Source organism: Tursiops truncatus, chromosome 1 (genome assembly GCF_011762595.2).
Source record: "Tursiops truncatus isolate mTurTru1 chromosome 1, mTurTru1.mat.Y, whole genome shotgun sequence".
Taxonomy (NCBI): domain Eukaryota; kingdom Metazoa; phylum Chordata; class Mammalia; order Artiodactyla; family Delphinidae; genus Tursiops; species Tursiops truncatus.
This window is the reverse complement of record NC_047034.1, coordinates 163,906,496-163,921,609: the sequence shown is the minus strand read 5'-3', so window position 1 is coordinate 163,921,609 and position 15,114 is coordinate 163,906,496. Positions and strand designations below refer to the sequence as shown.

General features: G+C 55.0%; 1 protein-coding gene across 5 annotated transcripts in view; it reads left to right on the top strand.

Moving 5' to 3' along the window:
- Positions 1-15,114, top strand: part of MAN1C1 (mannosidase alpha class 1C member 1) — a 145,512-nt gene that overhangs the window by 102,596 nt on the left and 27,802 nt on the right. For all 5 annotated transcript variants that reach the window (XR_004522214.2, XM_033840744.2, XM_073793919.1 and 2 more), the window contains 2 exons: positions 9,515-9,630; positions 12,023-12,103. Coding sequence is in view for 4 of the 5 variants with exons in the window: in XM_033840744.2 (XP_033696635.1) it covers positions 9,515-9,630; positions 12,023-12,103 (197 nt within the window). In the remaining variant the exon portion in view is untranslated. The remainder of the gene's footprint in view (positions 1-9,514; positions 9,631-12,022; positions 12,104-15,114) is intronic.

Sequence of the window (15,114 nt, the reverse complement as noted above, 5' to 3'; positions counted from 1 at the left end):
GGAGAGGGCCAGAGCTGCTCTGGCCTCTGCTCATGCTTGCTCGGGCTCCTTCTCAGTTCTCTCTCCAGATTAACTCCATATACGTTTACTCAGACCCTACCGAGCGCCCAGCATCGTAGATGATTCCGAGATGAATATGAAAAGATCTCTGCCTTCCAGGCTCCTGCCTGTGAGAGAGACAGAGCAACACAGACCCTCCTGTGAGTTGGCCTGGCCAAGTGATCAGCAGTGGGACCCAGAATGGTGCAGGGAGGAAGCGTCACTCCCTTGAGGGGATTGGGAAGGCTTCCTGGAGGCTGAGCATCACGGGCGGGGCTCCTGTGGGGAGAGGCACCAGCTCCTCTCACATAGGTGGTACCTGCTATAGAGGGGCACTGCTCCAGCCCACGGGTGGAAGGTGCTGCCGGACCCTGAGGAGACGTCCTGGGGGTCTTGTGGTTGTGGGCACCTCCCTGGGGCCCTCTCAGGCCCTCTGAACCTGGCCAAGTTCCCAGAAATTGCACAGGAGCAGGATGGCACAGCAGTGAAATGCAGAGCCTCCGAGGCAGCCGGCCTGAGTTGAATCCTGGCTCCCCCATTCATCACCTTGGGAAATTTGACCTCTCTCAGCCTCAGTTTCCCCATCTGGAAAAGAGCAACACAAATTGCACCCTCCTCATAGGGTTGCTGGGAAGCTTTTTAAAGAGGTGCTTCCATCTGCCTCCACACAGGCTCAGTTGAGGCTGGCCGTGGAATGGCTGCTGCATCCACTGTGTGATCTCTAACCCTCAGGATGGGGTATGGTTGTCCCCATTGTACAGATAAGGAAACTGAGGCAGCTAGTAAGTGTGGCTCCAGGGCTCTGCCCTTTCTGCTGGCCCATTCCCTGCAGCTCAGCCATCCCAGCGACTAGAAGGACCCTCCGCTGGGGCGCAGCTCTGTACCAGGCTCTCCCGGCACTGCCTCTGCCATCTCTTTATGTTTCTTGGGGTGAATAGGGCCTCTTTGATTTCCTTGCTTTTCCCCTTTCCAGTAATCATCAGTCATCTTGTTATCACAGCCACACATCTGTGCCTCTTGACTCTGGTCCACAGGCTGTTTGCCATGATCAATGCATAGCTCTGTGTGGCCACCACGTATATCCAAGATGACATTGTGACCTTGCATCCATGGGCCTGGGAGGCCCTGGTGCTTCCAGAGGGCAGCTGGAGGCTCCCCCAGCGGGGCTGAAGTGAGGCGACTGGCTGATGGTGCCCTGTGCTCTTGGTCAATTCTTCTTGCCCCTGGACTGGTAACCAGCTCCCCACCAGCTAGGGGCGCCTCCAGCCACCTTCATGGGACCCCAAAGCACAGGCCCAGGTGCTCCCTGCCTCCCTCCGACCCAACCTAAGTGACTAGTGGGCTCTCACCAACCCAGACGGGTAGCTCCCTGAATTACTCTACGTGGGGTCTCCCTCCAGGACACTTCACACAGCAGCTTGAGTATCACTTTAAAACACCAGGCAGATGGGGGTCTCCCTAAGCCATCCACACAAGCCTCCCCGAGCCGCCAAGGCCCTGTGTGGTCTGCCTCCACACCCCGTCACCACCCACCATGTTCCCTTTCTCACCACCCCACACCACCTCTCTGCTCCACAAACAGGCCAAGACTTCCCCGCTCCATTCTATTTGCTGTGCATCTGCCTGGCCCGACCCCCTCTTTCCTCCTGTCTTCCTTCAGGCCTCAGCTCAAATGCCGCCCTCTCCTGACTGTACACCCGCTCTCTTTCCCTTTATCACATTTGGTCCTTTGTAACTCGGTGTCATCTGTGTGACACCCGGTTGGTGTCTTTCTCCCCCACCAGACCTTCAGCTCCTTGAGGGTGGGGACCAGAACCGTCCATTCTCCAGCACCACGCACATCCTGAGCACTCCAAAATATGCTTTTGGGTAAATGAATAAATATTGAGCAAGTGACTTAATTCCTTGAAATTTCAATCTTCATCTGTAAAAGAGGGACAATGATAGCGTTTTCACGAGGTTTAAAAAAGATGTGTATAATACGGTGCCTGGCACAAAGCACTATCTGCAGCTGTTCTTATTAACCTCTGTGGTTGGCATTTAGGAGAATCTCACATTCCACAAGTGAACTTCGGTTGGATGTCTGCCCTGGGCCAGGATTTCAGAGCACCATGGAGTTGGTCTCTGCCCCCTTACACCCCCCCACACCTCACACCACATTAGGAACAGCCTCTGGTGAGGTCACTGGCTCCCTGGAGGCTTCCTCGTCTAGGTGTGAGGCAGTGGGCGGAGGGCATCCTTCAGTAGATCTCAACGATGCCTTTGCTCTTCAGGCTTCGATTAAACAGGCTTAGATTCAGCCCTGAAGACACTCACTGCCTGGGATGGACTTGAGAAAAGGACACGGATGACACAGATTACTATAATGAAAGTTGAAAGCAATTCTTTTAATAAAAGTTCAGAGGAGGGCAACCTCAGGTCCAGGTGGGGCAATCAGGGATGTCTTCGTGGAGGAAGCAGCATTTTCTCCAAGACTTAAAGTAGACATTGGGTTTGGACATTTGTGGAGACATTTTGGGTTAGAGGAGAGCCTTCCAAGCAGAAGGAACAGCTTGAATAAAGGGCTGGAAGGCGAGAAACAGTGGACCTCATAGAATCTGTAGTCCAGCTAGAGTATGGAAAACGTGACAAGACCATTAAGAAATAGGGCTGGGGGGCTTCCCTGGCAGTCCAATGGTTAAGACTCCATGCTTCCACTGCAGGGGGCACAGGTTCAATCCCTGGTCGGGGAACTAAGATCCCACATGCCACACAGCCAGTGAGTGAGTGAGTGAGTGAATAAATAAATAAATAAATAAATAAGTGCTTTTGGATAAAAAAAGAAATAGGGCTGGAAGGGCATTATATCAGTCAGCTATTTCCAAAAATAATGCCACGTAACAAATTACTCCACAGTGAGTGGCAGGCAACAGTGAGCATTTATTTCTCGTTCATATAGCTACAGATAGGCTGGGGTTTGGTTTATCTAGGCTGTGCTCAGCGGGTCCAGGTCTGCTCCACCTATCTCTCATCCTTCATGGACCTCCATGGCTATTTTAGACTTGCTCTTCTCCAGGTGAAAGGTGGACACACAGGAGGGCAACCCCCCCATGCAAGCTTATTTCAAACCTCTGTTCAAGTCACATCCACTAATCCCATTGGCAAGTCTCATGGCTAAGCCTGAAGTCAGAGCCAGTTTTAATTCCCTACCCACCATGAGGCCAAAGCAGGTTACATGGACAAGACCAAGTTTGATGGGACAGGGATGTTTACCCTTCCCATGGAAGTAGAGGGATAGTACTGGGCAATTATCTAATTTGCAGGTAGAAGCCAGAGTATGGAGGGACTCTGGGTCTGCCCTCAGGAGCTTCCCATAGCAGCAGTCGGATTTAGTGTCTCTTGGGGCGAGCAGCCAGGGCTCCGGCCTTTGCTCTTCTTCCCACTGAGGCAAGAAGTGTGTTAAAAATATCACAGTGCCTGCCCAGCTTGGTCCCGACTTCCCGAGAGCCCATACCTCCTGCCCGCCTAATCTGCGAGGGATCCTACCTTTGCCTTCTTCTGCTGGAACTGAGCCTTATGGTAACAGCCCCGTGCATTGAGCACCTACTCTGTGCTGGGTGTATCAAATTCTCTTGTACTGAGTGCCTGCTGAGAGCTCTTTGTATACATTCATCTGAACTGGCCACGCCCTTCTGAAAAGGAGACCCCATTGTCCAATTTTTCTGAGGCCCAGAGATGTCAAGTCAGTTGCCCAAGATCACACAGCTGGGAAGGGATGAAGCTGGGATAACCAAACCCATAAGGTCAGATGGTGTGTAAGGTGGTGTCTGGTTACAGCTCTGCCCTGAGCTGCTGTGTGACTTTGGAGGATCCTGGGTACTAATTTCTCCATGTGCTTTTTCTTCTCTCAGAGATGCTCTGAGATAAAAGCACTTCAGAGCTTGCTACACAGCGCTGTCGCAGGGAATTTTTTTGAATACCAGTTTCCAGGTCAGACTGCACCCTCAGCTCTTCTTTAAAAACAAACAAAACGTTAACATTTTTAAACATACCTGGTTTTCCAACGAGGAACCCTGTCCAGTAGACTGCCTCAGTGAACCGTGTCAGGCCATTCGTCACAGTGAACCTCATCCAGCGGTCGACCACAGCAAACATTCTCCATCCGGCTGTGGCAGCAAAGCGTGGCATCTGTTTGGGAAGAGTGGAGGAAGGCATTAGTTCCACCAGGGCCCTGACGTCTGCAGCTGTCCATCTTATTCCTCTGACAGTGTTTTCCTTGGATAGCTGGCCACTGCTCTGAGTGGTATGTTTTCTCCGAGGCCAAGAGGCCTTGTAAAGTGTTTGGAAATCCCTAAGAAAGCGCTGTGGGCATTTCCACCAGTCGTTTATTCATTCAACAGCCATTTGTTCTTGCCTTCTCAGTGCCTGGCCTGGGGATGGATGGTACGGCTCCTGGGAAGAGTCCGAGCCAGCCACTGCCCTTTGGGATTCACAGGCAAAGATGTACGGTGTGGTGGGAACAGTGCTATGACGGAGCACCTGCAGCAGAGCAGGGCGGGCTTGCAGAGGAGGGAGTGGTCAGCTCTGCTTGTGGCTCTGGAACATTTGAGAGAAGACACAATGCTCTTGCATCAGCAGACACTGCAGGGTGTTTAGGGAGCTGCTAGTGGTCTGCTCTGGGTAGAGCATTGCATGCAAAGAGAGCAGGAGGGAGGTGAGACTAGAGAGGTTGCCAAGGCCTGGACCACAGGCACCCTGCATACTGTGCCCAGGACTTTGAACTTGGAGAACAGGAGGCTTTGAGGGCTTTTTTTAAGTCTCACCCTCAGGGAGGGTGAGACTTCATGCAGACTGTGGGGTGAGGATCACAGTGGCTTCCTGGGTGAGGAGGCACTGGGCAGGCTCTGGACGCCTCAGGAGCAGGTGGAATGAGGAAGGCAACTCCTAGCCAAGTTTGTAGAAGAGTCACAGAAGTCAGGGAATGTGCTGAAGCTGCAGGGAATAGGGAGGGGCCCAGTAGGGTTGGGAGCTCTGGCCTTTGGGGCCGCTTGGAGACAAGGCAGGGAAGGGGTGTGAGAGAAGCATGAGCCTCAATGATCTCATGATCTAGTTAGGGGGCAAGACAGAGCCCCACAGTGCAGGGCGGGAATGGAGGGTGCCTGAGTCGGAAGCCCAAGAAAGTGCTACGGGAGCTCTCTGGGCGGGAGGAGGTTGTCTGGGTGCAATCAGGGAAGGCTGCCAGTGGGAGGTGACCTTGAAGAAGGTGTAGGCTTTGCCCAGAGGCACAGAAGAGCTTTCTTGTCAGAGGAGACCCCACATGCAAAGGTAGGAAGGCCAGAGGATGCAGCCTCTGTCCAGGAAGCAGAGCTTGATGCGAGATATTAGCTAGATCCTTTGGATTCAGACCCAAAAGACTTTACGCGCGCGCGTGCGCACGTGCACACACACACACACACGCACACACACACAACTCTTTATTGTATGGTTGTACTGTGAAGCCACTGCAGGTTCCTGAGCTGGGAATGGACACAGTGGATCTGGTTTTCAGGAGACAGATCAGGCGACAATATACAGGGTGGGAAGGAAGGGGTCCGGGAGGTAGGTAGACCCTTTTGGAGGCAGGTGTACACCCAGGTCAGGGGTGGGAAGCAGCAGACACAGGTGGGAGCCATATGACACTTTTCCTTTAAGTTGGGTCAAGGCTCTTGCAAGCCGCATCTTGTGCCTACACTGCCCAACAGGGTGGTGAGAGGCCAGTAATACAGGAGTGTCACAAGGCCTCAGTGACCCCAGAAGACTTTGTGGCGGGGCTGCCCAGGGCCAGCTGGGGACAAGGAGGGCCACACTTCTGTTTGTGGGGACCAGCTCATGTGTACCCAACATCATGCCAACTCCTTTCCATCCACCCCCCCACTTAACCCTCCCAGCAGCCTTACGAGGTTGGTCCTACTGTAATCTCCATTTTTTCAGATGAGAAAAATGAGGCTCAGTGAGGTACGATGACTTGCCCTGCACACAGCTAGTACATAGTGGAGCCAGGATTTGAACCCACATCTCCTTGGCCAGGCCAGTATTTCAAGGTGAGCTAAGGGACCCCAGAAATAAGAACAATGAACTGATTTGTCAAGCACTTACACCGTGCCAGGCATGTACAGGTGTCTTTATCAGGTGTCTTTAGGCTGGGCAGTATATGATACCTTTGTCCCAGCTCAGGAACCTTCAGTGGCACCTCAGTACCCCAGCCCAGTGGTCTTCACCTCATTTTACAGATGAGAACTTTGACACTTAGAGCAGATGGGTTGCTGGCCCAGGCTGGGATGTGAACCCAGAGCTGTGTTCTTTTAACAGAAGAACACAGGAAGGGGGGCCAGCAGGGGCCTTTGTGAACAGCAGCAGTTCAGAGCTAGAGCCGGGAGGGTGGGCCACCCAGGAGAGTGGGCCGCCCAGGCCCAGGGAAGCTTCCAAGCTGGCCACCTGACTCTTTGTGCCCCACTGGCTCTTCACATACAAGTTGTGGGCCTGATGACTGAATAGGCGGCTGTCTTTTTCCCTGGGGAGCTGCCCCAGGTCGGCTGCAGGTGCAGATAGAGTTGAATTCGGGATAGGGCCTTCTCTCCTGCCCGGCCTGGCCGCCAGGTAACCTCTGGCCTGAAACGGAAAGCTTTCCAATAAGTGCCTTGCTGGCCTGCAGCCCAGCTGTGTGGTAGGTGGGAGCGGAGAAGCAGGAGGACTTGGACACCCGAGAGCAGGGGCAGAACCTTGCCAACAAATCTTTTAGCGAGTTGCCTCCTCAGCCGGCTGCCTCGGGAGTGTTCGGGAAGGACAGCTGATCACGAGGAGCCCTGGCTGCCCTCCCGGCCCAGCCAATGCCCTGGGGCCTCGGGACGCAGGGTTGGCCCAGGAGACGGAGGGCCTGTGGGGTGAAAACACCAGGCAGCCCGGGGCAGGATCCAGAAATCGGGTACTCTGGGCCACCTCTCCCTTGACCTTGAAGGACACACAGCTTGGGCTTCTCTTCTCTTCGCGTCAGAGCAGCCTCCTGCCCCCGCAGGGGAGGGGGACGTAGCAAGCAGATCTGAAATTGTTTTCCCAGGGAATTGAGAGGCCCTCTTGTGGAAAACACACTACACGTGGCCCGGCCTGGGGCCCCATTCCTCCCTTGGGCTAATCTTGGACGGGACCTCTCTGGGGTCCTCATCTATGAAATCTAGGGGTGAGGCAGCCGCATCTCAAAAATCCCTCCAGGCCCTTAAGAAGTCAGGTGTGAGGCCCTGTGGTTAACAGGGAGGGACCCTGGCATCAGAGCCAGGAGTGTGGACCCCAGACCTGTGCCCTTTGGCCTGGGCTTGTCTCAGTCCCTCTCTGGTCATGTGTGGCCCATCTGGGTCCCAAGGCCTGAGCACCTCAGGAGGGTAAGGAGTTGCCACGAACCGTGCTCAGCCTTGGACACCTACAGGGGAAGCAGCCAGGATAAACCAGAAAAAGACCAACTTGGTTTGGCTTTGAGTGTTTTCCTACTAATCCTTAAGTGTAGGAGGGGTTGACATTCTGGAAATTCACTTCAACTCAAAAGCCGAAGCCGTCCCAGGACACGTGTCTCTGGATTGGGAAACGCCTGCATCCCCCAGCCCTCCCCTCCCTCCACTCTTCCTTGCAAACCCTCCCTTCTGGAAATGTGTCTTTAACCTCCAGACTTAACTTTCTCTCAACTTCTCCCGGATCTCCCTCCCATCCTTTTCCAAGCCGTGCCCTTTATCTGACCTTGCTGCCCAGCCTAGAGAGGTGGTTAAGTGTTTGAGTTTCACAAGGATTCTCTGCCTGCGAAGTCAACACAAGTGAGCAGTTAAGGAAGCACTAATTAAGGAGATTAGACGCTAGCTCTGAACGCAGGAGTGCCCGCCAAGCCGTACTTCAGACTCAAGTGGGGCTCAGCACCTGTCAGGGAGCTCTAGTGCCCGCTGGGGGAAGGTGGAGGCTGTGAGTCTCAGTGCTTTGAGCCTCTGCAAGGAGGACATTGAAGGAACAATTACTCCTCTGAAGTTACCCTCTAGTCCCGAAAGGAAATTGCTGCTGCCTGCGATGACTGAAGTTGTGAGGAGTTGATGGGAGGCCACCATCTCTTCCAGGAAGCCCCCCAGATGGCCCCAGGCACATCTCTTTCTCCCTCATTTCTTCCTTTACCATCCTCTAGAAGGCAGGCTCTGGTTGTCCCATGTCCGAGGTTCTTCCTCATCACTCTGCTGTCCAGTCTGTGATGTGGAAACATGCACAATTTTCTCAGCCTTTACTCCCAGGACAAGAGTCTAAGGCCCCAGTGGCAGGGGCCAGGCCTCAAAGCTCACGCTTTGTGTACCCACTGGCCTAGAGCAAGAGTGGCCACGGAATCTTTGGTTTGTGCATTTGTTTAGTTTCTTTGTCCAAACTGTCTTTCCGTTTTTTTTTTTAAAACAGAAATAAATTTCTGGTTATAAAAATAATCCATGGGGCTTCCCTGGTGGCGCAGTGGTTGAGAGTCCGCCTGCCGATGCAGGGGACACGGGTTCGTGCCCCAGTCCGGGAGGATTCCACATGCCGCAGAGCGGCTGGGCCCGTGAGCCATGGCCGCTGAGCCTGCGCGTCCGGAGCCTGTGCTCCGCAACGGGAGAGGCCACAACAGTGAGAGGCCCGCGTACTGCAAAAAAAAAAAAAAAAATCCATGAGCTGAAGAAATCAAAAAGCACCTGTAATCCCAGCACTCGGCATTAACCACTGAATCACTTCCTGCCGGACTTGATTCTGTTCAGGCTCGTCCACGTTGGCAAACAGTAAAGAAATTATATTGTGCTTTTTTTTTTTTTGCAATCTACTTTTTTTTACCTTAACAGATCCCATGCGTATCTCCCCAACTAACATAGGTCTTTCTCAGTTGTGTGAATGTCTGCATAGTGTCCTATTTTATACATGAGCCACAATTTGTATAACTACTCTCCTATTATTGGACTTGGAGGTTTTTTTCCCCAACTTTTACCCATTATATATGATACGGCAATAAATACCTTCCTGGGTAAATATTTATGAACATCTTTTTGTTCTTAGAATAAAATAGAATGGCATTGAAGCGTCAGCGGACTGGCACATTTGTTAAGATTTTGTGGACCAAATGACAGTTCACCCGCCCACCCGCCACCCCCAGCATGACAGAGAAGTGGTGGGCGCCCAGCTGGCCCTGATGGTTGACTTGCTGGCAGATGTAAGAGTGGACCAAGGTCTGGGAAGCAGCTCATCCCTTGAACTCAGTCTCTCCAACCCCCGCCCCCCCCCCCCACTGCTGCCCTGAGGAAGAAGCAGCCCACAGGGGGACTCTGGGTCCTGGATGTGCCTTCAAAGGCTGGTGGCCCTGGGGTCTCCCTGGATCGTGCCTAGGAGCCTGCCCAGGCATTTAGAGGAGGCCCGGGGAATGGTGGCTTGTGTGACTGGGGTGGAAAGGACGAGATTGACCCATCCTCTGTGCCTGCAGGAGGCCTCAGTGGGGCAACGGTCATTGATTCCCTCGACACCCTCTACCTCATGGAGCTGAAGGAGGAGTTCCAGGAGGCCAAGGCCTGGGTGGAAGAGAGCTTCCACCTGAACGTGGTGAGTCAAAGACCTCCGGGGTAGTAGAGCCAGAAGGGGCCCGAGAGGTCAGTGACCCGCTCCTCCCAGGCTGCCCAGCAGAGCATTCTTGGAAGCAGGGTTCCATGCACCCTGTTCCAAGGCCCCTCTCCTCAGACCAGCCTTGAGGTGGAGGATGTCCCCCCAGCCCTGGCCGGCCCATGAGTATTTACTAGCCGGAACTCCCTGGGGTGGAAGACAGACATTCTTGCCCTCCCTAGGGTGCCAGGCACATTGCTACCACCCAGGAAGCCCCTTCTGGGACTGACTCTGTCAGACAGAACAGCAGCAACAGGGGAAGCGACCCTGGGAAGGGAGAAGTGGTTATCTGCTCAGAGATGCCCTAACCTAGAGGTCCCCATCCACCCCTGTGCTGCCCTCTTGAGAGTGAGAGGGGCAGGGGGAACTGTCCGGTTTGAGGCCATGACCAGGCTTGGGGCCCTCTTGGTTTCTAGCCTTGCAGGCATCCCTGGTCAGGGACCAGGGCCTTGGGGCGGGGATGCTCATGTATATGGATGGTACAAAAGCCTTAAATACCAGATGCCTCTCCCACTGATCTCTCAGCCCAGACTAAAGTAACAGATCCATCCTGGAGGTCTCAGCTCCCCACAGGGAGAGGCTGTTTAGGTGGTTTGGGGAAGCAAGACATGGAGACAGATGGGTAGGGGGAAGGGTCACATCAAAACACACTGTCGGGCTCCATCTGGGGCTCCACAAGTGACAGATTCTGCTATGAACTGGGACAGCTCCTGGCAGGATGGAGGCCTCTGCTCCTGGAGAGGCCCATGTCAGAGCAGAGCAGGGCAGAGAGACAAAGTAGGGAAAGTCCGGGAAGGCAACGCTACAGGAGAGCCTCTGGCTCAGCTCGCAGCCTGGGAAAAGTCATCTAACCTTCCTGGGCCTTACTTTCCCAACCGAAAGATGGTACAATGATAGTGCCTAATTCACAGGCTTGTGAGGACTGACCACCACGGAGGGCTGTGAAAAGCATTTTACGACACTATAAACTCCAGTACAGATAAAGTGGTGTCATCGTCACTGTGATGACGTTGAGGCTTGGTACGACTTCTGCTGGTCTGTGTGAGGCGAGGAAGTTCAGAATCCTCCCATTTCCTACGGTATCAGAGGCAGAAGGAAGGAGTGTCTCCATAGCCCACCTTGACCCCTCCGCAGATGGTGGGTAGAGAGCGGGCCTCAGGCAGCTGCCTGAGGAGCCAGGTGGTGGCAGGGCTGGGCAAGCCTAGGGACATTTACACAGGCTGGGACAGATTGGGAGTGTCCCTGGAAGAAAGCAAGGTGGGGTCTCTCCACCTCTCTGAGCCTGGGCTTTCTCACCTGAAGAGTGGGAAGGATGCCTTCACCAAGGACTGTAAGGCAAAAGAGAGTAGCTGTGCAAGTGCTCTGTTACTGGAAAAGCTCTCCCAGATAAAAAGATGACCATTGCCGTCATCAGTAACAAAAGACCGTGATGTGGGAAGTATGCCAAGGGGAGCCCTTGCGGGGCAGGGGGTTTATAACAGGCACCTTTATGAAGCCATGCCCAGCACTGGGAAGGCACTGGGCAGGCATCTCACCTGCCCCACTCAGGATCTCATATCCACCCTGCTCGGGATGAAGAAACTCAGGCAGGGAAAAGCTAAATATCTTGCCCGAAGTTTGAAAGCCAAGTGAGTGACTCAGGTGGGATTTTAACCCAGATCTGGCCCTCGGCATGATGCCTCAGTACCCCTGCTTTGCAGTCCACACTTCAGAAAGAAAACAACAGTGATTAAGGCAAGTGTGGGTGTGCCCTGAGGGCTACAGAGCTGAGGCTGAGAAACTGCTGGTTGCCTACTAGGATCTGCCTGGCACCCCTCCTTTCCGCCTCAGAACCTCCTGTGAGAACCTTCCACTTGCCCTGTCACCCCAAAGGACCACACCATCCTCCTGCTAAGCCAGGGGGCTCTCTCGGGAAGGAGGGGGCCAGACGGGAGGAGGATTTGCCTCTCCTCAGGCTAAGCTTCAGCCAGCAGCTGCCCACACAAGTTCCACAGCTCCTTGGAGAGCAGCCAGGCCTAACTTTGCTCTGATGGCCTCCAGCAAAGGCTGGGGAAGGAAGCCAAGCCCAGTGTTTATTTGGAACTCTGTAAATGTTCAGGAGCTGCCCGCCAGGCAGGTGCTCATCCCTTTCACCTTTTGCTCTGAAAACCACCACCAAAGGTAGCCTGGCCCGCTGGGCAAGGGCTTGGAGCCCGGCACAGGTGTGGCCGGGTCAGTGGCGCAGGGGCAGTGGCAGGTGTGACCTGTCTCAAGGGCCTGGCTGCCTCAGGAAGCCCTGTGGGCATCTCACGAATGTCCCCACTGCCCCCCCCCCCCCCGTCTTTCTGCCCCACAGAGTGGAGAAGCATCCTTGTTCGAAGTGAACATCCGGTACATCGGAGGACTTCTCTCGGCCTTCTACCTGACGGGAGAGGAGGTAAGTTGGCCTTTCAAAGCCCCTGGACCATCCAGGCTGGAAAGGGCTTAGGAGAACATCCCACCCCCTCATTTTACCAATGAGGAAACAGGGATTCGAGGGGATCTCAATCCCATCTCCATGGTGCCACCCACAGATTCTTCCTTCAATTTTGCTGCCCAGGGGAGCCCAGGTGGCTCCCACAGTTGCTAGTAAATTCTCCAAGGGCAGCAGTTGGGGCTGCCCACCATCCTCACAGCTCGCCATAGGGCACCTGCGATATCTGTGCTCCGTCCAGGCTTGTGCTGCTGCTGGACTGTTTTTCCCACATGCTGGTTCTCAGGACTGATAAAGCCAAGACCGTTGTTTCACCATTTCCTCCTCAAGCCCCTTGGCCTTGGCCTGCTCCACAGCCATCCCCTTGCCCTCTGCTCCCGGACCAGACACCAGCCAAACTCCAGGTCTCAAGGGGGCGACCGGGGAGGTGGGCAGCCACTGCCAGCCACTCGGCCCAGGCGAACCGCGTTGGCTTCCAGAAGGAGGGCCGTGAAGGGCGGCGAGAATGCAGAGCCCTGGGCACAGAGTCAGAAAACCTGCGTCTCATCCCTACACGGCACCTGCCTGTGGCCTTGAGCAAGTCCCTTCTCCCGCCCCTAGACCTCATACCTTCCCCACAGTGGGGTGGTCCTAACCCCCAGGGGTCAGAGAGCTCTTGTGAAATGGGACGAGTGGGAAAGGGTTTGGCCCCAGGGCTGAAGGGCTCCAAAGCCCATGTTCTCTGCACTGCAAGGAATCCTGAGAACACAGAAATGGGAGACTTCATCCCTTGTGAGCGCCTGGGAAAGCACAGCCTGAGGATCTGGGGGGAGGCTGGCAGAATCCCCAGCGCATGGGTCACCCGTCAGTTGTGTGGCCCCTACGCAGAGCGGCTGCCCTGCTCGGCACAGCCGCAGCTCTGTCCGCTTGGAGACATAATTATCCTGCCCCCTGCTGGTGGGGAGCCTCTGCCGCTGCTGTCAGAGAAAGCCCTGCCGCTTCCCTTCCAGCAAGTGGCGCGGATGGGCGGAGGCCACGCGGGCGGAGGCAGCGGGCGGCGAGCACTTGATCTCTCCGGCCGCTCGGGGCCCCTCTCCATCAAGCCTAATCTCCTCAGCAGAGATTACCGCTTGTACCAATTTGTCCCCAAATGATTGTCCATGGGAAACCTGCGCGCCACCCAAGGCCTGAATTTCATTTGAAAACCCCAGGACAGGAAAATGATGTGGAGCAGAAAGAGGCGCCATGCTCTGCACGGGCACCGGCCAGCCTCCCGTCCAGGATGGGGTGGAGCCGTGCAGCTCAGGGCTCACGGGGGTGGGTGTGGGGCCAGCGATTTCTGGGGGGCAGACCAGGCAGTGGGGTGTGGTAGGAGTACCTGTGTCCAGAAGGCCCAAGGGGGAGCCCGAGTGGCTCAGAACCCTGGGCAGGCAGGCTTCCGGGTTACGGGCGCAGCCCCGTCCTCCAGCCACGCCTCCCTGACCCCTCCGTGCCCAAAACCTCCCCGCGCAGAGACCGGCGTACATGCAGCTGCGGAGACTGAGATTTAGGAAAGGGAGGCGGTGCGGGTCGCACAGGCTCCTGTGTCTTTCCACCGTGGGTCTGAGTTCTAGACCTTGTTCAGCCTGGCCCAGCATCACTGCTTATCACCAGGACTCGGCCACACCAGACTGAGGCCTCCATCCTCTCTCCATCCTCCATCTCGCATACAGGGGGTGCCTGTGGAGTGGGTCTTTCCCACGGTGTTTGTGGAATGAACGGTGAAGGAGATCCCACACCCCTTCCTGGGCTGAGGCCTTTCTTGCTTCAGAGGGAACCTGCAAGAGGTGGATCCCCTGCTGGGTAGGGCGGGAGGTGGGGGGTCCCACAGAGACTCTGCTTCCACGAGAATAACAGGAACAACCCCAGCTGCACCAGGTGACATTTGCAAAGCACTTTACAGTTTTTATAGCATATTCATTTATGTGCATCCTCTCGTCTGATTTCTAGAAGACCCCTTTGAAGAAGCCAGGGCACACGTCACTGTTCCTTTGTGCAGATGAGGCTCAGAGACAGTACCTGGTTCACGCAGGGTCACACAGCTGCTGAGTGGGGAGATCTGAGCCTGGGCTCTGACTCCCAGTCAAGAGCCCTTTCCACTCTCAGGATGTAATTTTTGCTGGTCTCTCTCACCTCTGTTCTGGAACCACTAGGCCCCCGCCCATTGCGTGCCATGGCTGTCTGAGGCCATCTCTCTCTGTGTTGGTGAGGTGGCTTGGTGTCCTGGAAAAGAGCCACTTAATAGCTCCATAACCTTGGACAACTTGCTTCTCTGAGACTCAGTTTTGTTTTCCTCAAAGTGGGTCAACACCTTCCCCACAAGCCTGTTGCAAGCATCAAAGGTGACGTAGGTAAGACACATCATTTCCAAATGATAAGGAGGACAGGTGTTGTGTTCCGCATGGTACCACTCCTGTCCAGTCACACCTGCAGCATCCTCCCTGGGATGGTTGAGGCTCTGACATGCCAGCCTGCATCAGGGCCTTCCAAAGAAGGAGACGTGGTTTGCTGGCAGAGAGGAGCATTTCAGAGGAGTTGGCGTGGCGTCCTCAGGCAGAGGGCAGCCTGGAGCCCCAGCCTTGGGTCAGGTTCCCGTGGGTTCCTGCGTTCCTTCGTGCCTCTGTGCTCAGCCTCCCCAGGGGGCAAATGATGAGATCAGGACCTTCAAACAAGAGCCCCTTGTTGTTGCTAAACCAGTGGCTTCTGGGGTGACTCGAGGCTTTGGAATTTGAATTCTAGACAAGCTCCCTCAGGATTCTGCTGTGGCTGCCCCAGTGCCCACTTCTAGGACCCACTGTCGCACTGGACGTTATCATCTTCTGTCACCCATCACTACCAGGCCCCAGGTGCAATTCTTCCCTCTCCCTCCCACCCTCCCTCCTTCCTAAACAAGAACTACACCCGCCCCACAGAGGCTTCTAATCCACAGCCCAGGTAGTGTTCACAAACTCCTCCCC